Source organism: Larus michahellis, chromosome 1 (genome assembly GCF_964199755.1).
Source record: "Larus michahellis chromosome 1, bLarMic1.1, whole genome shotgun sequence".
NCBI classification, from domain to species: Eukaryota; Metazoa; Chordata; class Aves; order Charadriiformes; family Laridae; genus Larus; species Larus michahellis.
Window position 1 is genome coordinate 114,714,839 of NC_133896.1, and position 22,849 is coordinate 114,737,687.

General features: G+C 39.7%; 1 protein-coding gene across 1 annotated transcript; it reads right to left on the reverse strand.

Annotated features, from left to right (window-relative positions):
- Window positions 1-724: 724 nt before the first annotated feature.
- C1H21orf91 (chromosome 1 C21orf91 homolog) lies at window positions 725-20,083 on the reverse strand. The gene is made up of 5 exons (XM_074599938.1): window positions 19,739-20,083; window positions 19,166-19,295; window positions 5,500-6,033; window positions 2,130-2,192; window positions 725-1,780 (listed from the first exon to the last, which is right to left on the reverse strand). Exons 2-5 carry the CDS (start codon window positions 19,287-19,289, stop codon window positions 1,620-1,622), a joined length of 882 nt encoding a protein of 293 aa, XP_074456039.1. The 5' UTR covers window positions 19,290-19,295; window positions 19,739-20,083; the 3' UTR covers window positions 725-1,619.
- Between the last annotated feature and the right edge of the window lie 2,766 nt (window positions 20,084-22,849).

The window sequence follows — 22,849 nt, forward strand, 5'->3', positions numbered from 1 at the left end:
AGATAATCAGAGGAATGGAATACTTCTCCTATAAGGACAGGCTGAGAGAGTTGGGGTTGTTCAGCCTGAAGAAAAGGCTCTTGGGAGACCTTATAGCAGCCTTCTAGTACTTAAAGGGGGCCTACAGGAAAGATGGGGACAAACTTTTTAGAAGGGCCTGTTGTGATACAACATGGGGTAATGGCTTTGAGCTAGAAAAAGGAAGATTTAGACTAGATATAAGGAAGAAATTCCTGACTGAGGGTGGTGAGGCACCAGAACAGGTTGCCCAGAGAGGTGGTAGATGCCCCATCCCTGGAGACACTCAAGGCCAGGCTCGATGGGGCTCTGAGCAACCTGATCTAGTTGAAGGTGCCCCTGCTCAGTGCAGGAGGGTTGGACTAGATGATCTTTAAAGGTCCCTTCCAACCCAAACTATTCTATGATTCTATGAAATCAGAAAACGTAGACTTTAACTTGGAGGGGGAGAGGGGGAAGGGAAGTTCTGTTCCTCCCTCCGCTCTTAACTTTTTCAGTGCAACTCAGCAATCTTCAGTTATACAAATCCAGCTCTACAAACAACCTTTTGGCAAAGATTAACTCTGTATCTCAGTACGGTAGATAGAAGTTTTAAAAAAGCAGAGGCTGTTCTTTTTTTATAATGTATCATTACTATTTGCATTTCAAAATGAAACCACTTTATCATAGTCTGATCCAACTTTATAAAAAACTCATAACAAGGTAATGTAGTATTACAAATTTATTTAGTTTTTTTTCAAAGGAATTTTTCAGCATTGAAAATTTCACACATATAAAACAACTTCAACTTCTATGCATTAAAACCAAAGCACGTATTTTTTTTTTTAATTTGAGGGAAGTGCTGTGCTTTTTTTTTTTTTTAAAAACATCTCTTATGAACCAAGTTCTTCTGTTATAAAGCTGATAAAAATAAGGGATGCACCACCACGGTTTTTTTCCTTAACACGTGAAATTCATCTCTTTGGGAAACAGGATTTTTTTTTTTTTTTGTAAATTGTATCATGAAAGATACAGACCTGAAAAAGGATAAACAATCATACACAACGCATAAACATTACACAGTAATTCAGACATTTTATAAAGAGATCTGGAAAAGTACCTAAAATAGTGATATTTATTTAGTATAAAATTTCAGTAATAAAATATTGCTCATAATAAATAAGAAAACATGAGTTTCATTAATACTGTTCTCCCCTTAAAGCTCTCCTGGATGTAACATGATCAGAACTGATCAAAACTCAAATTTTTATTTTTCCTCTGTATGAAGGAGGCAGGCGTACAGGCTTCAGGTCATTCTTTGTTAGAAACAATTTTATTATCAACAAAGCACAAAATTTGTTTCAAGGCTCATGCGTAGTTATGGGCAAAAAAAAATAATCCCAAAGTGAATAAACCTTATCACAGTAGATTTTAATACCTAAAATATTTGCCTTGTTTCTGAAAACCAAAGTGGAATAAGACTTCTCGTGGATTATGAACACAAAGAGAAAGCTGCCCAAGTTTCCTCAAAAGCTCCTAAATATCTGTGCAGCTATACTTAATGGTTATCAAAGCCATTAAGGAAACTTAGCTCTATAGGGGGGATAGAAATTGTATCCCCTTTATATGGGGACATTTGATTTCATCCCTGCTCGTCCCATCTGTAGACACGGCAGTTTGGAGTAGTTCTTCAGCAGCTGCTCAATAGCAATATGACGGACGTTGAGCTCTGAGGCCAAAGAGTCCTTTTCTTGGACTTGCTGTGTCAGCTCTTCAAACACATCTGCAAGAACGTTATGAGGTTAATGCACTGAACAGGATAACCAGTTTATAGTTTTAGGTGACCTGAGATGAGGCGGATTGGTTTATAACGCAAAATGTTGACTCCAGACAGAAAACTTAAAGAAAATACTGTATTCTCCAAGTGCCAGTCTGCAATGCCCAAGGAGGTTACACATAATAAAAGCACCTAAAAGTTTCTTGTTTTACATGGAAACATGATATACAGAGATTTCAGTTCAAAACTTAGCTGACAGTAAAGCCATTGCAATTTCCCTCCCCCCCACCCACCCACGAAGACTTTATTACAAAGCAACACAAACCCAAACCAAAGAGTACTGAAAAATTCTCACCCTGGATTTGCTTGAGCAGTTTTTCATTAAGTTGCTTTAACTCTCCAGTAGTCATCATAGTCACTGTAACAATAAAATCTGTTATTACTACTACCGAATTCACATAAGCATCCCTAAGCAGACTACTATTTTCTCAAATTGTTGTCATTTGCATCCTAATAATTTACAGATGAGTGGCAGTAAGTCAGAGGCAACATTATCTATCAGTCATTTGTGGAAAGTTTGAAAATTCTCTCTTTTACGTTGACAGACAAGGATTTACTCCAAAGGAAAGCCCGTTCTGCGATGTGAAAAAGCTGGAAACTCAAGCCCTCAAAATAGAAGTGTCCAGAAACGGAACCGTTTTTAAATTGTTTGACACCTTTAAATACTTTACCTTCCTTTGACTGCAAAACATGGTTTCCACAGTGTAACCCTGCAAGTATGTCTAACTGTGGGCAAGTGGACAATTCTGAAGTAAGTCCTACTACATTCGCAAGCCTACAGGAAACAGCTTCTAGACAGAGTTTTCAGTGTGCAGCTACCTTTTTTGGCTATGAAGTTTTGCACTTTATGCCTGTAAGAATAATGTATACAGTTCCCACTGAGTGCCTCAGTGACAAACGATGAAGAAAAATCTTAGTTTGATACACAGACCAGTATATAAAAATAGGTTTACTTCTCCCTTTCTTGTGCTATGTTCCTAGTAAGAACCGAAAAAAAGACCCTCTGCATCATTCAAAAGCCCTTCTGTATCTCAGGTTATGTGTACATTGCTCATCCTTATAGAAAATACATATTAAACCTTGGAGGAGAGAGTTGTGAAAGTATTCTACACAGCCCTCGATCAGCAGTAGCAAGTAGGGAAGCACTGGCCTGCTTCCGAGAAATCCCTCAACCCAGCAGTGGTGGGCACAGGTTGGTGCCGTGCCTGCTGCTGAGATGCCCTAGGAAGCACGGTGAAAAGTGACAATCCTGATCACCACAGGAGGACACATGGCACTGAAACTAGCTTTAAGACCTTGTAATTTTTAAATATTGTTTTTGAACAATGCTGCAAGCTTAGCAAAGCTCTCACTGCATACTTGAGAAAAACCTACACTGCAGTCACACAGCTTTTGTTCAGAGATTTCTCAGTGCAAGACATTTCTATATTGTAAATTTAAAGCTTAAGTTCTGAAAACAGCGTTAAAGCTTAAGTTAAGTTCTGAAAACAATAGTCCCCTCATACCCACAAGACTAGTTGATTATCCTAAGCCTTCTCTTTCAACCTTTCTCACATCTTGCAGTTGCGGGATATTAACTGTTTGTCAGTATTGCCAAACCAAAGAAGGTGGCAATAGCTGAGATCGCTTACTTGTTACTCAAGACAGAAGGCCACTGAAGAGTGAAAGAGATTCACCCTCCAACAGCCAGGTACAGTGCTGCTCCTTCCTACCTTTGGCTATCAATACAACTGACGATTCCTTTCTCACATCTTACCACCCTTCAAGCTCCGCAACAACCCCAATTGGGTTTAACATAGTAACTGACATCTTTATAAAAATGTCAAGAATTTTTTTCCCCCTTTTATACCCAGTGGTAGGATGTTACTTCCCATTTCTTCATTCCTTTCATCAACATTTCGTCAACTGTAGCAGATATAAACACACACGAAATGTGTGAACCTGTCTATCAGGATAGGACTGTTTCATGCCACATTAATTCTGATACACAAGGGAAAGGGAGAAGAACAGAACACCAAATTTAAATGATAAAATACTATTCTATCCATAGCTGAGGTAAATGATAAAGAAATACCGACCAAGCTATTTACGGTTATGTTAACAATATTTTTTTTTAGTAGACTGCTATGTATTACAGTGGAGGTACTGCAATAAGAAGGTACCTAATTCTGGCAGAGAAAGTCTAAGTTTTTTCTAAAATACAGACTATATATAATCATAGAGTCTCCAAATAAATGTATTTTAAAGCTAAATACTGCAAAAAGATTAAACACATACCTATAATACAAGGCAAAAGTGCCTCAGAAGTGCGTTATGCAGTCATAACAGAAGAAAAAAAATCTGTTATCTAAACAGCTCTAAACAGCTTTATGTTCCCCTGTCCCAAAATCAGAGAGATAAAATCCAAGTCACTAACTTCAGTCAGATAACCCCATAAACCAGGTCAAGCTTTGATAATTCCTCTGATAACTGCTGTCCTGATTTATGTAATCCCAATTTATGACTCCAGAGGACAGGTGGTCAAACAGCACATCTGTTTTGATTTATGACTTTTAAGACTAATAATTCACTACAAATGCAGTATGAAGCATCATACATCATTTAAATAAAATCCTTTTATAAAGAATGAGAAATGTCTGAACTTTGCAAGGACGGGTTTGTTAGTTTGTTGAAAAAATGGGAGCCTAACAAAACTGATTCCAACTTTTTACGGTATCTCTTTCTCATTGTCTTCCGACATTCTGAATTACATATTATTTTCTTTTTCATCACCTAATTTTCCACTGAATATTTTACCAGCCTTTTTGCCTTCTTTCTCAGGTCTTTTAAAATTCAGAAACCCTCTCCAATTACTTTTCTAATCTACAGAAATAAGAGTGGGTGTATCCCAGTTTATGACCAGGCACTGTTCTAAAAGCAGAGATCAGAGACACTACAATATCCTAGATTTTTCTAAAGACTTCTTCTAGTGACCTTAAATAATGGAAAAACTTATTTTACCCTGCTTCTAGTAACATCACAGTCATCAAAAGAACTGCTCAGGTCTACTGCTACAGCTTTTAAGAGAACATGGTGGCATAAGGGCCCTCCCATTTTCTTATGCTCAACAAACAGAAGAAAAAAATTCTAATGAAATGCACACGGAAGTCTGCTACTATTAAGAATGTTTCATTTTTTATGTTGTTTGACAAGTTTGCTCTGCTACCTTACCTCTAATTTCCCCTACTGCTTAGGGCAGCTCTCTGTAAAATGTAACTGAAGGCGCTGCACCGGTTCAGTAAGACAGTTGTTGTCAGGAGCTTTGGAATCTCCACAGGCAGGCCTGTGCATCTGCCACGACTGACATATTAGAGTGACTGCAATCAACCACAACAATAACTTTTTTGCATAAATTAGGCATGTCTGGTATCACTTTGGGTTATAACTAACAGGAAAATCTGAAAAACAAACCCCCCACACCAACCAAACCCTCAACCCCAAACACACTATTTGCTTAGCCACATAGCCTTTTTTTTTTTTCCCCATAGATTTTACAGTAACTCCAAATTGTAAAAAGCTGGATTTTGGGCTGTGAATTAATGCCCTGTGGGGACATGAAGTGGTCAAGAGATATTTCAAAGAATGCCCTTGCCTGCTAGGTTGCGTGTAAATAGATATATACTCACGTTCTTCCCTGCTGTATTGAGGATGCCTTCTACGCACGCTGGTAAGTGAATCACCTTCAGCTTTTTCAGCTTTCTGGGCTTGGTTGTGATTAGACCACAGAACACTGCCACAACAGAAGGTAGCACCTGTTTCTTGCAACACACCAAGTCTGAAATCAGTGGATTCTCTTTGTTCCAAAAGAGTTTGTGAGCAGCTTGAGATGCCTCCGGAATTCCCATCTATCCATTTTGCAGAGTACCTAGGTACTGGGGAATCAAACTGTGGGAGTAATTTTCTATCAGTCTGATGTCTGAAGTTAAAAAGCTGGTGTTGGGATGATTTCGAGCTTTCAGGATCAGAGTCTAAATCCTTGTTTTGTGCATACTGTATGATCCAGTTAATTTTTTTGCTCAAGATATTTTTTACTTCTGCATATGGACTTTTAGAGAGCTTTGATCGCGGACAGTCCTGATTTGCTATTAGGTGGAATTTTTCAAAGCAGTCTCTGTGCCCCCTTAAAGATCTTGTATGTAGAAGATCTGACTTTGGTACTCCTGTAAAGACACAATAGGAAAAAATTCACTTATTGCATACTTGACTGATTTTTCAAAATCTTTACTCCCAAGGGACCAAGAAAACAAAACCTTAACTGATGCTTTCCTAACAGTCTAATCCTGAAGTAAACAGGTACTCCTAACAGTCTAATCACTGAAGTAAACAAGGATATGCGATACTCTAAAATTTTTGAGATTCCACTCAGTCTTGAGTCCCCAACATACAAAGTGTTTTGCACACATTAATCTCTAGTGCAGGACTTCTAAATTACCTGCATGTGCCTCTTGGATGATAATGCAGATGAGGCAGACTGCTAACTCTGTATATATTGCATCATACCTATAAACAAGTGTTTAAACCCTAGAAGTAAAATAACCTCAACTATATATCAGAAAGTTATATATATATATATATATATATATATATGAAGAACAATACTGAAGAGCATTTTGACAGTAGTCATTCATGGTCCCGCCTTCTATGGATAACATAAGCTATCTGCTCAACAAGTACTGCAATGTGCGGGCTTGTGTCATCCAAGTGGTCAAACATAATTCAGACTTCTGTCTTAGTTTATTATTTTGCACTGGTACAAGCCTGTAGCTTAGCTAGAGAAGCAAGTGCTAATACTGTTGACACTTGCCAACATTAAACTGTCCTGAAATTAACTTCATACAAGACAGATGCTTATTCTCTTTGCCTGTCTTCCTTCAGAACTAGTCAAATAGCTACAGCAGGTAACTTACTCAAACTTCAAAGTAATTGATAGTGATTGACACGTTAAAAAGGAACACAATCTGTGAAAATCTACAGTTGGTGAGTGAACACAGATGGTATGAGAAACTACTATTTCAGAAAGTTAGTAATAGTCCAGTACAAAAATCAGTTTCTGCAACTTCAGTGGATATTTTTCTTCAGATTCACCTACACAGTAGATTCAGTGTCCAAGTCCAGAATATCAAACAGTTTGACATTTATCTCAACACTACTTGGGAGGTTCCCAATATAACGGAAAAAAATTCCGTCAAACAAGTTCCTCATTGGAAATAACAAATGATATATCTGTGAGCCACTGGTTGAAAGCGCTCAACGCTTACTAAAGCCAGAAGATTTAAATCAACATGTGATAATGTAATTTGATCTTTGAGACTACGTGCCATGAACTAAGCTGCAGCCATTTTACCTTTTAGCAAAGAAGGAAGTATATAAAAGTGCTTAAATTTACAGAAAACCCATGACATGCAACCATGTTAAAAAAATATAATAGAGACTTTAACAAGCAATTAGCAGAGAGCTACATGTTACCACAATTCTCAGTTATATCCGACTTACCCTCTTAAATTCCTGTTGTAAGCTTTAAGCCCCTCACCCCAAATGATAAGCTGGGTTTTTAAGTGGCTAAATTCCACAAAATCCCAAACTACTCAAAACTAAGCTACAAACATAAAATTCTTAACATGAAACCAAACAAATCCAAGCAAGTCATTTTGATTATCTCACTTGCTGGTAACTAGTATTTCAAGTTAGGGAGTTCAAACACAGAGTAGCCATTATAAATTTTTGATTTTCCACTCTTTGGGCAGCATTGAAAATCTAGAGCATTACTGTTCTGGTCGAGTTCGTAAGAGCACACACAATACTTATGGGCAAAAATGACAAAAAGAGTGGAAAATAAAGAGGACAGCAGTGGACCTTATTTTCTTAGCAGCAGGGAAGAAAGGTAAGGTCATGAAAACAAACACTCCTTCTGTCCATGAACTAAGTATTAGAACACACAAAAAACACATCCTAACTAGAGGCACCTTTTAAGCAGGAAGTTCCTGAGCAAAGTACAAAGATGTCTTCGTCGGCACAGAGTAAAGATTCTTAATCTACACCTCAAAATATCTTTCAACCTCTTTCAGCGAATAGACATTCACTAACTTTTCTTACACTGTACATGATCTACTGCCTACTTGCAAAGATATTCTCCCTCTCTGCAGAGACTTAAAAAAAAAAAACAGAAAACATTTCTAGTGAAAACAAGGAAAGACAAGTCATTTGTTTTGATAACTGATCAGTACAATTTAAATACAGCAAATCTGCTTAAATCAAGTAGCATGATGGAAACCCTTAAATCTTTAAGCCATCAAGGAAGAGCAAACACTGCCAAATGAAGTTAAGGCGGCATATACTCAACAAGACTGCAAACCCTACAAAAACCAGACTGATTTGTTCAATGTTATTTGCTTTACGCAAGCGATTCTTCAACACACACTATGCAGCTGATGCTTGCAGAACTTTCTTTCACTTACAGAAAACGTCATCAGATTAGCTGAAAAACAAATTTTACACAATTTTCTGTAATAAAGTTCAGGAACCCACCTAACAATTTCACCCCAAGATGAATGAAGCAAGCCAGTGTCTTCTGATCGAAGGACAGATTAATTCTGTCTAAAGCAAGTAGTTGAAGATTTGGTGAAGAAGAGGGAGGAGAACTGCAGAAAGCACAGTTAATAAATCTAGGACAAATGCAGTTTTGCACAGAGTGTTTCTAGTTCACAGTTGCTAATAGGTACTAACACCGGTTTTGCTCTCAGGATACCAATCCTCTTCCAACACAAAAAAATCAAATGTACCTACCAAGTTCTTACTTCTCCTTATTCTCCCCTACATGCCCTCCTTCCCCAAAACTAGGGAAAGAACTACTGCACTGTTTCTATTAAAAACAGAAAAAAAAATAATATTTTGAGTTTAATGAAATATTCCCACAGCTGGTTCTAGAGACATGGCCTCTTGCAGTTCGGTTTTCTGCCCGGTGCATCTGAAGAAGCAGGTCAGACTACACTTGCTTACATATACACACTATCACTTCTGGGGCACTCACAAAAGACACACCTGCACAACAAGTGCTAGGACACTGCAGTCTCACTTAAAAAAAAAAAAGAACAAGCACAGCATGAAGCCCTATCTGATTTTTGTCTCTAAGCTCAAGGTTACTCAAGTCTTTCTGACAAATTTATCTTTTAAAAGAGTTCTGAACATTGTTAACCTCCTCACTCCAGAGGCATGCTGCTCAAACAAATCTATTTTATCAGAATTCAGTAATATCAAGTATGCATGAAATTAGTAACCATTACAGAAGAAAAAAATGTTACTTCAGAAGCCTAAAGAGCTGCATATTGGCCACATCACTATTTCTGAGGTATTATAAAACATTCCCAGTAGAGAAGAATAACCTCCCACCCCAGACCAGAATTTACATCCTTCCCCATCTCTTACTCCACTGAAAAAACCCACCGAAAAAGGGTCTATCTAAATACTCTCCAATACAGTAAGGAACAGAAAGATGTATAAAACCAAACCAGTTTTGTACAGAATTGCTAACAGACATGCTTCAGCTTTCACATAACTGGTCCGGACTTCTACTGTAACAAACACATGCGGAAAAAAAACCCAAAACCAACCCTCAATCTTTCTTTTGTACTAAGGTGACAATTAGTCCTTTCCAATAAAGAGAATGTGAATAACAACAGCCACTAACCTTCTGGACTCACATCTCAAGGGCTGAGCATTCACAGCAGCTGCTGTGCCAGCACAAACTAGTCATTATGTACCAGTATTACAGCAAGTAAAAGCATGTTTCTTTGAACCAGGTCCTTCTGTTGTGGGCAATACCATCAGTTTTATGAGGCAGAAAAGATGTCTACTTCTTTTTGGTAAGACTTAATACTCCAATCAGATTACTTCGTATTTTTTCCTTCATCATCGTTGCAAAAAATCTACCAGCTGGTAAACTGGCATAGATCAAAGAAACGGTATATAAAGATGATTCAGTTTCAGAAGACACATTACTTAATCCAACAAATTGATGAGTAAAGTGAGGTAAGACTTCTGTATATTACAAGAACTAATATCGTAATTTTGATAAAGTTATTGTCAGGTCTGGGGATTTTCACAGGGTTTCAGTTCTGTCTCAGTGTTCCTGTTTGCTAATATCCACCTCAACCTTTTTGATTTTTGACTGGTTCTTCACATCAGCAATCATACTACCATCAACATTTTTTTTCCACATTTGTAGGTACGTGTACATTTGTCCCTTATCTTACTTTCCAAGATTAGGACTGCAGAATACGTGCAAGTACGTCATACCCTCCATACTTATTTTTTCAGAGAAGGAAAAAGAACCTCAAAAAGCAGCAAAAAGCCCACAACCACCCAGAGCAGGAAAGTTTCATCTGCAGAGAAAAAAAGAAACCAAAAAAACCACCAAAATTCAGTATCATCTAGACGACGTTATCTAGCTAACTTAAGACAGCAGATGCTATTAGGAAACAAGCTCACGCCAAAGATCATTCCTCAAGTGAACAAGATTCACAGGATGATGCCAAATCTCAAGACAAATCATAAAATTAAGTAATTTGCTTCTGATTCTGGTAACCCATGTGTCCTAGATGAAATATGAATGTTTTCACTTTACTCAGCAATATATTTGTATGTTGAGCACTTATAAGAAAAGGGTTGCTTATTTAAGAGCCTAGTATTAAGGCAAAAAATTCTAAAATTGTGTATTTCAATTTGTAAACTATGCAAGAAACTCTTCCTCTATCCCAGTACAGTTCTCAACATAATGAGTCCTAATCCTGCAAAATAATTTTGTAAATAAATTACTAGCAATCAGGCAATTTATAAAGTAGTACACATTTCTGTAACTTCTAGTTATTCATAAGTGCAAAGGAGCAGACGGTGAGGAGAATATTTACCATATAACCAGGTGTGTAATCATATCTTAAATTCTACCCCATTTTAAAGCATTTGTAAATCAGTTTCCATCATATTAAAGTTCCGGGTTTGGGTTTTTTCTTTTTTTGTTTTTTTTTCGAAGGGAAGAAGCCTATAAAGACTTTATTTCTGCCTTTCCAACTGATTCTTCGAGAATTACGTATAAATTCTTCATGATAAAGATACAGAACTAAGTTGAAACGTTTGCTCACATTTTTGCTGGCTAGAATAATTGTCTTATTTGGAGATTATAATAATAACAAGTTCAATTCAAAAGGAATGCTCTTGAATACCAAGACTACTGAACATCCCTTCGCAAACAAATGTTTTCATTAAAAAAGAAAATCAGTGATCATTAGCTTGCTTATCTTCCACAGTTGTTTTTTTTTTTTCATTTTTTTCTTTTTTTAAAGGTTGTCTTATTTTGTATTTCAGCTCCATCAGTTGAAAATAATGTTAAAGAAAGCCTGCATTTCCTTCTTAGCAATTTACAATGCAATGCTGGAAACTAATGTTTTTTGCAATGGTGAATAACCTTGGCTTCAGCAGCTGAAGAGGAAAAAAACCCCAGAATTTAAGATGGAGTGAACTAAAATTAGCAAGAATACTTCTAGACAAGTGAATAATCAATTTTAATTTTGTACTAAAACATTACTTAATTAAAGCCATATTTTAAATAAAAGGGACTTTAAAGTCCCTTTAAAGAATTTACAAATAGTTATGGGTAAAATTTATACCTGACCATAGAGAAAGGAAAACAAAATCTGCCTTCTCGGTATAATGCTAGCATATAGCTTCCACAAACGTGTTAAGTACACGTGGACAGTGAAAAAAGAGCGGACACACTTCATAACACAAATCTGTGTAGTACTGGCAACACGGGTGAAATTCTGTTTAAGCCAGAACACTTAGAAACGATCCACCTCTAGTTTTAGTTAGTTACAGGAACTGCCTCCACAGCCAGTGAAGAAACGCTTCTCGGGCACAATTCATCTCATCCTAAATAGTCACCTGTAGAAACATTTGTGGTAAGCACCTACGCTTTTCCCTTTAATCCTATAAGCAAGCAAGAACCCTTGTGAAAGTCCATGGCTGCCAACTTAAAGAGCCCCATCTTTTACATGCTCTGAAACATTCCAGGTGCTGCTCCCCTCAGCTGTCCATCTCACACGCATACAGTATTGCTCTGCAGACAGGGATGTTTAAACAGCTTTTGAAACAGCTCCTGAACAACTGCTAGTGTCCGCCAGGAACACCAAGATCAGATGAGCTCAGGTCTGGTTTACTTTGTGTACAAGGCTAAGACCTGCAGCACAAAGAGAAATGTTAATGTCTATGTATAAAATTAATTAAATGTTCATGTCTATATATTTTAAGCCACTGCTGTGTATTAGTCTGATCATTAAGAGTGATGAAAGAGGGGGGTTGTCTTATGATAGAAAAGCAGATCCCAAGACCTGTTCAAAATGCATTAAATAAGAACAGCCCATGATCACCTAAGACAGTAAGTCATTCACACGTCGAAATGACAAGGGGTGGGGAAAACTGATATTCTTCAGCTGGACAGTTCTGCCAACATTGAAAAACAGCATCATTAGAGATGTATCTCCAATACATCTGCCTGACAAGACTTAAGCCAACTGCTATTTTTAAGTGTATGCACACAATACATTTGAAAGTTAAGTCTTATGATTTATTAGATTGGGTAGAAGGAAAATGCCAGTGCCATTCATTAACTTCCAAAACCAGACACATGGTAAAGACTAGATATTATCTTGCTCATAAATTAAAGTTCTCTCCTCACTTTCATATGATAAAGCCAGTACATTCCACACATCAAGTGTGCACACAAATCATCTCCCACTGCATTTCTATTAGCTCATTTGTTTTTTAGCACATTGCAAAGACATAGTACCTAAGACAGAACAGAGATCCAATTGACCCTTTAAATATATTTTCAAAATTCATGTTCCCTATATACTACTTTACCAAGAAGAGAGTTTACAAGCCAATACATTCTGATGAAAACGTTACTACAGGAACTACCATGTTAAAGAATGTCTCACACTTTGTAAGAAAAATCAATTTGTCTGACCTTGAAGACAGTGGAAGCCATAAGACAGTGTTTCTGTATTACGGATGATGCCAGGTGAGTAACATTAACTGCTCAATTTCCCTGTTTGCATGTACAAGCCTCCCAAATTTGCACACAGAAAATTCAAGAACGTACTTCTATGTTTGGACTTGAATTCATAGTTAAGAGGTTTACATGAAACTGCAGCTAGTTCCACAAGTCCATTCAAGTTTGCAGAAACGAGTCATAGCCCTGGACTGCAAATGTTACCTTGAAACAAGTTCTCATCTGTCTAGCCTAAAGGGCAGTGATGAACTTCTTTTAGCTTTTGTTGCCAGAATAATACATTTTGTTGGTTATTTCATTTACACAGAAAAAATAAGCATGTGTAATATTTTGGAACAGAATGAAATTAAACCAAGCGGTTTCCAAAATACTCTTCTGTAGGGTGGAAGAAGGAAAAGAGTGACATTTGAGTGCTTATAGCTTTTAACAACTAAACCATTTTTTTTTTTTATAGGATGAACATAAAGAACACAGAATGAGGATATTACACAAGATTTTGTAGACTGTAACAGGAAAACAAGGTATGCAATAAGGCAGATTGGCTTATAGCACCTTCACCTCAACCTGGAAACCAGGATGCACTAACCTGATGCTGAAATTGCTTCAAATGCTATGAGTCTATCATCACTTTAAAGGACAATGGAAACTTAATTACATTAACATAAATCAGGCTACTAGATGCCCAGTACTTAGGCTATCTCTTCTTTTATATTACAAGATCTGGGATACAGACTGTCATTTGCTATTCAGCTGTTGTTCAACTTTAAACAGAAATGGAAGCAAGCCAGTTTGCTTGTCAGCTAGCATTCTCCAAGATGTTATCATGGTTAGCAGCACCAGATAAGAAAAACAGTAAATAAAAATCAGCTCAAACAATCAGATTTCCCCCCTTCTATTACGGTTTTGTCTCTGTTACAAACCCTTGAATTTCAGGAAACTCACAGATTTTTAAATAATTCTGCATTAAGACATACCAGGATAAAACAAGTTAAGACAGATACATTATCTATGACAAATAATGTAAAACTGAACAGTAATTACTGCAGACTTTCAACTTTGAAACCTTCAGAGACAAGTCGTTCGCTTGAACAATTGCATTCAAGTTTTAAGTTCCTGAAGCTGGGATTTCCACCGGCATTGTCCAGAGAACCACAAAGCACGCCTTAACAAAGGAGGCATCTGCATTGCACAACGCATTCCCATGTGAAGACACCCAAACAACTGTGAGCAGCACCAGAGGCAGCACCGCTGCTCAGGACTCCAGCTGCCTCTGTATGCTCCATGGAACACGGGCTGGATGTTTACATCCTCCTAACAAGAGGATCAGAGCAGAGTCGGGTGTCTCTGTACAGCACAGCATTCTTATGTGCGAACCCTACAACTGGAGTTTCAAAACAGCTTGTAGGGACACCGTATTCAGGCAGAGGGTTTTGTTGCTATATACACATACAGACAGCTTTTCCACAAACACACACATCTATTTTTGTGTGTTCATATATTCCCCCCCCCTCCAGTTATAACAGCAGATCTGTTGTTAGTATTATATATTTGCTACTGGAGTTCATTTTCCCATATTATAATGAAGTTAAAAAGGAGAAGAACTTTGTCTCAAACTAACACACAACACATGATTTCGTGGCTTACGCAATCTAGTTACATACGCACTTAAAACGTTTCCTGTTCCAATCCACAGATTACTACTGTGACACCTACTCGGCAAAACGAAACAGTACACAACAATCTCCGATGCTCACTTCGCCTGCACAAAGCAAACAAAAGCCAACATCAAATGTCAGCAGGTCCACACCACCAGCATATTCTAAACCCCATCTAGAACTTTGAAACCACTGTACAGAATCAGCTTCATTTCTCAAAATGTTAGTTCAGTTTTTCATATAGAAGTACTTTGCATATTTTAAACTTTAAGAATCATGTCAGTATTCCATTGTGCTAAATCACCTGATAATGATCCTTCAGACACAAAAGCTAGTTTTGCAATAAAAGTATTTATGTGTAGTTTAGTCCATTGGGCTTCCCTGAGCATGAATCCTTAAACTAAATGAGTTGAAAGAGCAAGTGCACCAGGGACAAAAATACTGCCCTTTCAAGACGCACACACCCCCCACATCTCCCCCAGGCCCTGTTTAAACTGAAGATTGGCACTACTAAACTCTCCTAAGAACATTGCTCTTTTCCTGCTCGAGAAGGGTTGATGACATGTAACAGGAGAAAGTTTATACAGAATAAACAGAAAGCCAAGATGCAGGTATGTCCATCTTCCCTTTTCTCCTCCCTTTGCTACCACTCTTTCAGTCAGCTTCAGAGAAAGAGACCCTATAATTCAGATACATCACTCCTGAATAAATTCTGGGACAGACACCACAGCTGAACTCCAAACTGCACTCAAACAAGTGGTTTCTGTGAATTAACTGAACTCAGTAAGAAGCATAATCACATTTTAGGCCAGGCTATCATTTTATTTCATTAAAACCCTAAAAATCTACCACTGAAAAAATTATGATGGAGACCTGATTTCTGATAAAAAAACATAAAGGTTTTATGACACAGTAACTAACTTCCTCACTCAGAAACTCAGCAGTTATTTAACTAAGGCAGACCATAGATTAAGCTTTCTGGATAGCAGTCTTCTCTATAAAGAACTGTAAGAATAACTTGAATTTTTGGGTTCCCTCCCCTGATTATGTATAATTATCAAGCTATTGTCCAAACATAAGAAAGGTTACAAAAAACCATCCCAGTGTCAGGAAGGTAAAGGCTGAGACACTCCACAACACTGATCCAGGAAGTTTGTTGAGTCATTACAAATGGGGATGGTCTCTCATTTACTCATTTTTAATTACTCATCTTACTTAACCAAGATGATCAACAACATTACCAACTACACACAAGCAAACTTGTATAGATGTTGAACTCGCAGGTGTCAGAAGAGACAGAGATTCACCAACAATACTAAACAATAATGTAATCAAGTGCAGCTAAGTAAATTGCATTTCTGTAGTGTTTTGTTTATACACATTTGAGAAAGTCTGTTTCAGAGGGGATTCAGGTGGTTAAGCCTTGGGCTAGATCAATCTCAAGCGTGTGGATTTACCATAGACAATTTTGCTTGAAGTTATCAGATGCTGGCATAAAGAGAAACAGAATCGTTCTCATGAGTTTTGTTAAAGCATTAGAATAGAACACCCTTTTAAAAAAGGAAATTGGGAAACCTACTTCCAGAATTTCATACATAGAACTATGGAATCACAGAATCATTTAAGTCGGAAAAGACCTTCACGAACATCAAGTCCAACCGTAAAACTCAGGTTGCCAAGTGCACTTGCACATGCATCTGCAATGCTCCCTTCTATCCTGACCCACCTCCTAGTGAGAACTGGATGGTCAGGAAAGATGGAAGAGGTGCTATACATTCTCAAGTCAGACAGCACTTAACAGATGGAAGTTAACAGGGTGCTGCAAACAGTGGGAGTACTTAAGCCTCCTGCAAGATGCTGAGTTGTGACTAATAGCCTGTCTGTTCTCAAAGAGCAGCTATTTCCTACTTCACCAAGGGAGAAGTTACACATGTACATCAACACTAAAAATGAGCAAGCCTTAAGCACTGTCCTAGCTGTTGCATGGATATCTTTTTAGAATAGCCTAATTCAACTCCCGAATTACTTAAGAAAATATGTGTTTTAATTGCTTGGATTTTTAAATATGACATTAAATAAAAAAGCAAGCTATTGGTGAAACAGACACTTATTTCTAATTGTGAGATAGCACATCTACAGAGTTGGTGCAACTAACAGTTCATTCTGTTTGAACAGAACATTAGCTAAAATAGTAGCTATTTACAATGCATCTGAACTTCATTAAAATACAGGCAGGAGGTCAATATGAAGACATCCAGTATAACATTCTGAGTTAAGTGAATTATCCACTGAATTCCCTATCCAGGGCTGCCAAAAGATTTGTCATTTCAGATGTGTACAAATCACAGCCTTTGTCACAGGCAAATACAGGAATGCAGTATATATGTCAAAAGTAGGAAGAGCACGACCATGGTTATAGCACAGGGCTGGCTCACGCAGTGGTTCAGCTAAAAGGTCTTACAATGATTCTTCTTAGAGTCACTTACACAGCCTCTGCCGCCCTCAAGCCTCCTCTTCCTATAAAAGCAGTAACAGTACATCTTTTCAAGGTGGTACACAGAAGAGAGTATCAGAAATTGAGATATTTTGATGCTATAATGATCAAAGACATTAATACTTTTACTATGCAAAATGAAAGATTAAGAACATAATGGTTCAGGTAGTTTCAGGTGAACTTTCATCACTATTCTGTTCAAGTAGCTTTCTTTTAAAATTAACTGAAAATTTCGAAGATAATGCAAAGTAGTCTGCTGCACAAATTAAGTCTTTACTACTATCGAGTCTACTTAAGAGTTCCAGAAAAAAAGAAAAAAAAAAGTTGTTCCAGTTAAAAGACACCACCATTTTCTAAAGTAATATCCATAACAAGCTGTGAATTTGACAGAGTTACTTATCTCAAACAATGGAACATAGAAACCATTCAGCAATTTTTTATCCCGTTCTGCTTTATCTGTTTCAACCCTTCCAAAACAAAACGAGATTCTGGATGTAATTAAAGTACTTAATTCTCATTATGGCAATGTTTGTTTGTTTGTTTTTTCTCATTTTAAGGCCCACAGAGAAACGTCTTCCCTCCACATTGAAAATCATAAACATATCACTTTAAAGCAAGTAAGAAAACCGAAGCAGAGTGACAGGCTGTCTTAGGTTAGGCAGTTGCTCCGAGTTTTATCAAAAAGTATGAATACACAAGCACGTCTCTTCTAAACAAAAGCATAAAGCATACAGATACTACTGAAGTTTGAAAATATTATTTGGATTAAAATATACTGCCTCTAATAGCAACAAAGACCTTAAAGGCATCACTTTTTTTTTCTTTAAATCAAAACACAGTACTGAGTCAATATTTAAAGGCGATTCCAATTTGCTAATGCATTTCTCAGATTTCTGTAATGCAAGAACAAAATTTTATTACCTATACATGCATTGAAAGTCAAATGCACAACAGAAACTGTATGGAATACATATCCTTACAGCCCCCTACACTCCAGTCAGTTTTATGCTTCTAAGGTTCAGAATAAGCAATTAGATCACTGGGTACAGTGCTCATATCTCATAGCACCTTCAGCTCAAAAAGACTTGCTCTTAAGACCTTTAGTGTACTCTCATACACATCAGAGACAACAATCTCACTATCTGTTGAGACATGGGACTTCTCACATAACAGTGTTAAGATCTTCATATTCAATTGCTCCACATCAATATAGATTAGTCTAGGTAGTCATGTGCATATGCAATTGGCAAATATCACTTTGCATAACTGGAACAAAATACTTCGTTGCCCCCAAATCAAGTAACAATATTTATACTTTCAAAAAAAATCCTTATTTGACTTAAAAAAGGGAAATAACTAACCTACTGCTCATTCATGCCCAACATTTGATTCACACATGAAGAACAACAATACGGGTAAACTCCTTAGCAAAACCTTCAAAACAAGGTTTGAAATTCTAAAAATACCATGCTGGAGGCCAAAAGGGTATTACAAGATCAGTGTTTTAGAAGATGGACAAAATTCCTACTTTATAATTTGCAAACTTTAAGAAGCTTTGAAAAGGAACCCAGTTTTATCGTATTACATGCATTATCATCTTACAAAAGCAAAAAGAAATAATCCTCTGGTCATTTCCAGGGAAAGTGAAACACTGATTTGCTTCAAAAAAAACCCCACCTATTACACATTAACATTTGCAATTTAAGTAAGCTTTATACATAGACCCCTCTAACTATTGAGTAAAACCCCTGAACTAAGGCAGAACATAAACTCCTTCCGATCGGAATTAACATCGGAGGTCTAACGCCAGAAGGTGAAACTAACACCAGGGCATTTCAGAAGCTCTCAAGAGGGGCGTGTTACACCTTTACACCTAGAGGAGCAGACACTAGGGCACCCACCTTTACTGGAAACGAGCTATTTAGGAACCTAACAAGCTAGCTTGGCCAGCAAGAAAACTTTCCGAAGGTGCGCGTTTCCTAGCCTAAGCCTTTGTGAAAGCTTTCAGACCAAACTCAATTTGCGTTCGGCTCCCGGCCAGGCCGGGATGAAGGAAGCCCGCCCAGGTGAAACGCCGCTACCTTCGATGTTGAGCTCGAAGCAAACGTGGCAGAAGGAGAGCGTCTCCTTCTCGGTCCCCAGCTTGCAGACGCTGCAGACGTTGTCATCGTCCAGGTCGATGCTCACGAACTGCTCCTCGTTCATAGTGCCCTGAGGGGAGGGGGACACACAAGGGACCGTTATTCCAACCGCCACCCAGGCCAAGCACCGGCCGCACCGCGCATGGGGGGGCGGCGGGGGGCGAAGGCGGGCAGCACAGGAAGAACACACCGCCCTCACCCACGGCTCCGACCGCCGCCGACACACGCGGGGACCGGGGGAACGAGGGAGGGAACGAGGGAGCGTCCCGAGAAAGTTTCTGCCTCACAGGGCAGCGCGAGGGGTGGCCAGGCCGCACAGCGGGGCGGGAGCCCTTCCGCCGCCTCCCCGCCCGCGCACCCCTTCCCTCTCCCGGCGGCTGCCCCCGTCCCGTCCCGCTTCCCCTCCCCCCCCCCCCCCCCCCCCCGCACCCCATCCTCAGGCTCCCTCATTCTCCGCGCACCGGCTGTGCGGAAGCTTTGCTACCACCAGACCCATCCCCCGGCCCCGCTCACCGCCGCTCTCGCTCCGCGCCACACCGCTCCCTGCCACCGCCCGCCCCAGCGCCGCGCTCCACTATTGTTCGGCCGCCAGCGCCTCCGCCGCCGGAGCTCGGCGCCAGGCACCGCCCGCCGCTTCCGGCCGAGACCACGGCTCCTGCGGGACGGGGGTGGCGGAGGGGGGAAAAACGACACGACGGGAGGTCCTGGAGCCAGCGCTCCGCCGCCCCTCGGCGGCTGGCGTCGCCTACAGAGTGGAGCAGCGGAGGGCAGCGAGGCGGGCGCAGAGAGCGGCTTACGACCGCCTCCCCGTTCCTCCGTGCGGCCACGGGGGTGGAGAGCTCCCCTGCTCCCCGGCAGCAGATGGGCTCTCCCAGAGCGCGGGGGAACGGGGGCGGGGCGGGGCGGGTGTGAGGGGAAGCCCGCCCGGCGCCGCGGCAGCCCCACCCACGCGGCACGGCGGGGCGTGTCCTCCACCGCCACGCCCCCTTTCCATAACCACGCCCCTTACACCATAGCCACGCCCCCTCACGCCTCGCCGCGCCCTTCGACCCCCGCCCCGCCCCACCCCCCCCCACCCCGGGGGGAGCGGGCGGGAATACGGGGTGTATCCGTGACTCGCCGGGGGCTTAATTCTGCAGTTATCCCAGCATACATTTACACTTAATTAATTGGTGATAGGTACTACAGAGCACGCTCGGGATGCGCCGTGGTTGGGCTTTGTTAGAAGTGAAAAAAATTAAAAAAAAAAGGAAAAAATGCATGTGGAATTGAGAGCGGGGAGCGCAGGGAGGGCGGTAACAAAGTCAAGGTCTGCTCTCACCTGTGTGCGCAGAGCTGGGAAATCTGTGCTGAATTTTAACTACGTCCTTGAATGGCTCAGGATGGGATTGTCCTAACCTGAGCTTTCTAGGAAAACAGAAAAAAAAAAAAAATTGCTTTTACTTTTAACTTCATCTACTTACAGAGGAAGGAAAGAAGAAAGTTAACTGCTGAACAGGATTAAAAATTTGTGTGCGTGAAAGGGTAAAGAGGAGAAGGAGAATGTGCCTAAGACAGAAACAGTGTCAAAGTCACAAATGTACGTATTCGACGTGATGGAAAATACCAAGTACGAGCTGTAAGTATGACCTGAATGGAAAGTAAAACCAAGCCAGGTCTGTGCTTGTCGTCGACGAAGCCACAACTGGCAGATCGTATCGTCTTGAGAATTTCCACAGCTGATGGCAATTACGTACAACGCATTCCTTCATGTCAAAGTAGGGTTATTTATGAAAGAGTAAAGTAATCTTCCCGAATCTCCTATGTCAAAACACGTCCCTACAGTTTTTATTGTTTCTTTCACTGTATTTTCTTGGTGCATTTTCTTCCATTTTATCATAAAGAAAGAAAAAAGAAATCCCATACTGTGCTAGAGTCCCATCCTTCACAGCTCTTAAGTAGTGAGTTGACTTTAGATTTGCTTCTGTTGGGATGACGGAGCAAATTTCATCCCAGAGCTTCCTGAAATCTTGCTCAAATTGTTTCTCCCATGGACCGAGACTGGGCTTGGGAGAAGGGTTGCGTTTCCTTGTCCCCTCGTCACCTGCTTTTTTGGTATCCGTGAAGAGTGGCAAAGAAGCAGCAGCCTGACTTCATTGCAAAAGTGATATTAAGACAGAAAAAAGGATGTCAGCCTGAGGTAGATGATTTATGAACAGAAAAGAAAGACCGGACAGATGATGGTAGAGGATTATAAAATCTATAAATATTGCAGTATTTTCCCCTCCAGAATCTGATGTAGATCCAAAGGCTATTGAGTCTCAACAGCCCATCGAATTTGAAACTCACAGTCTAGGTGACTAGCTCTGCCACCCTTAAGACACCTGAAAAGTAACATTTCAAATTCAGCCTGACTTCTTTCTCTTCCCTCTCTGCCGTATTCACTCTGCTCTCCCCTGGGCTTGGGGATGTTTTTTCCCCTCTGTAGGTCAGGTGTCTGAGGCTTTTCCAGGCACCCTGGCAGATCTTCATGTTCTTAAGGCAGTTCTCTATCTGCAGCTAATAAACACATATATTTTCTCCAACTCTTCTGAGTTTGTTTTTGTATTCTGCTGGGTTTTTTTCCTAGTTTCTTTTTCTCGTTGCTGTCTTTTTCTTTTTTTTTTTTTTACAGTTTCTGCATTCTTCAGCCTTTCCTAGTTTATTTTATCTTTCATCCTGGAAGACTGAGTAAGTATAATAGGAATACTTCGCTGTACCCCCCATCTTTACTCCTCAATTTAATGTCCTGTTATCTCTTCTTATTTTCCTAGTCCTCTGTCAACTTCACTCAATGCACGACCTTTCCTGTTATTTGAAACCTTATTGACTAGTTTTAGCCCCCTTAGTGTGTGCTATAAAACCTAATTGAAGAGAGGTAGTTCCACTTTCCTTCTCCCTGCCATTTCCTTTGTGTTGGATCTGATGATCTTATGGCTGCCGCAAGGTGACTTGAATCACAGAGGTGATCCAAAAGAAAAAAAACCCTACACCCCTCCCCCCCAAACTTTTCTTGATTAGCTTATTGAAATGATTGTATCTTTGGCTACATTATCATTAGATTTGGTGTAAGGATTTTTGGGGTGGGAATGTGACTGACTTTTCGGCAGTCTGAAATTGCATCAAACTCAATGTAACTTCACCAGTCTTATCTCTTGCTCCTTCTGATCATTTATCCAAACCCTGTGCTATATTTTCCCTCCAGGCTATGATCCCATGATCTTCCTTTCGGCAGCAGTGCCAGATGAAGTATTCCCTGCTTATATCCATTCTTTCCCCTGTTATTTTAATTTCTGTTGGGTTATGTGCTGCAAAGTAACCAATATCAGTCAGATTCCTGTCCAGTTCACTGCATGATTACCCGGACATTCATGGTGGTACAGGAGGGGTTGTGTCAGGGCAGCGGGAGGAGTAGAAAGCAGCAGTAGAGACTATTGAAGCCAACTGCATGAATAAGTCGGTAAAGACAGCCTAAGTTTCTTATCCTGCCTTTTTCAGTTTTTCTGTTCTTCTTCCCCTTATGACCACTTTCCTTCAGTCCCTTTCTGCCATATGAAACCAACCAACTTCTCCACTGCTCATTCTGTAGAGCATTTCTGCCTGTGC